Source organism: Hydra vulgaris, chromosome 10, assembly GCF_038396675.1.
Source record: "Hydra vulgaris chromosome 10, alternate assembly HydraT2T_AEP".
Taxonomy (NCBI): domain Eukaryota; kingdom Metazoa; phylum Cnidaria; class Hydrozoa; order Anthoathecata; family Hydridae; genus Hydra; species Hydra vulgaris.
In genome coordinates, this window is record NC_088929.1 from 15436522 (window position 1) to 15438251 (window position 1730).

General features: G+C 31.2%; 1 protein-coding gene across 1 annotated transcript; it reads right to left on the bottom strand.

Annotated features, from left to right (window-relative positions):
- Nucleotides 1–786: 786 nt before the first annotated feature.
- On the bottom strand, nucleotides 787–1512 carry LOC136086164 (uncharacterized). The gene has a single exon (XM_065808441.1). The coding sequence runs from the start codon at nucleotides 1510–1512 to the stop codon at nucleotides 787–789; it is 726 nt and encodes a 241-aa protein (XP_065664513.1).
- Between the last annotated feature and the right edge of the window lie 218 nt (nucleotides 1513–1730).

A 1730-nucleotide genomic window follows, 5' to 3' on the forward strand; every position in this document is an offset into this window, starting at 1 on the left:
TCATTTTAATAAAATTTAGTTTGGACATTTCTCTCTCTAAATATCAATTACTTTTATCATTTTTTGGCATTTTAAAATCTCTCATCTAGAAATCTGAGCTCAAATTTTATCATGTTGCAGTCGCTTTCTCTTTCTTTTATTTCGTGCAACATGAATAAACCATTTAACAACTTTTTCTGTAGACAGTTTGTCTAGACTGCCTAAATAATCTATAGTCTTATTTTTTTCACATCTTAGTTTGCAAGATTTGCACTAAATTGTCGCAAAAAAACATCTTCCTTTGGCATCACTTAACATACCCGATATCTCTTCAATATCATTATTGTGAAGTCTTCCACCCTCAGTCTCCTCACTTAGTGTTTCTGTTATAAAAAGTGAGAAATATCTTTATTTTTGTCGCTTTTAGACAATTTTCACAGCATGAAGACAATTTTGATATTGAAATAAAATAGATATCAAAAGACACATTTGAGGCAAAAAAATCTTTTAAACTGAATATAAGTGCTCTTTGAGTATCTGGTTAAGTATCTACGCTTATTTATTATGAACAACGAATTTAAAATGGTAAGGGTTATTTTTTATTAACTTTAAACATAAAAATTAAAAGATGATAAATGTTTAGTTGGAAGACATTGAGTATACTTTGATTTACTCCATATAAATCAGAAGTTTAACGGGTGATGCGGAAGTTATCGGACAAAACGTCAATAACTTATTTATAAATAAAAAAGCAAACTACTATTATATTTTTTTTAAATAAAGCATTTATCTTTTAATAAAAATACATTATTTTTTATATGAAAAAACACCACCATCTGTAATTGATCTCAATTTTGCTCTGACGCCTTTCATATGCGACTGTAAAAAGTTTAAATCAATTTCTTGTAGTTTTAGTCTAATGCGATCAATCAAAACTTGCTCTGTTGAAGCTTGCCAATCTCCCTCGTAAACCTTCTGTGCCAAATGTCCCCAAAAATTTTCAATTGGTCGTGCTTGAGGCACATTTGGGGGATTGAATTCTTTATCAACGTAATAGACATATTGGTCCATCCAATTTTGAGAATCTTTAGAATAATGAGAACATGCAAAATCCGGCCTAAATAAATAGTTAAAGTCTCCATGATATTTGTGAATAAATGGAAGAAGTCGTTTTTCTAAACATTCATTAATATAGATTGATGAATTGATCGCTACAGCCTTGGAAGTGCGAAATAATGGCTCGGACATACCACGGTCAGATATGGCTATCCACATTAATAATTTTTTTGGAAATTTCTCTTTTCCTATAAAACGAACACTTTTTGGGCATGTCTTTTTGTTGTTTGTGAAGTATCCAGAATTTCCTGGCATGTTGTCCCCTGCAAAACAAAAGTATTTTTCGTCATCAATGACTAGAAGCAATTTTGTGTTATAGAGTTGGTTAACTAGTTTCCTGCTTCTTTTCTTTGCCTTTATTTGTTGTTCTATAGTGTATTTTGGAGTCTTTTCACGTTTTCTAAATTTAATATTCATTTTTTTAACTGATGACCAATTGTCGATTGATTTACACCGAATTTAATACCTATTTTTCTCTGACTGAGCCCTTTTCGATTGTTGACAAGTCTCGTTAATGCGGCTTTCTTTTCTCTAGTCCAGGATGTCGGGCTACCAGGGTGCTTTCTATCAGAAAACGATTGAACAGTTTCAAGTCTTTCTAGGTTATCATATATTGTACTTCGAGCAAATCCTTC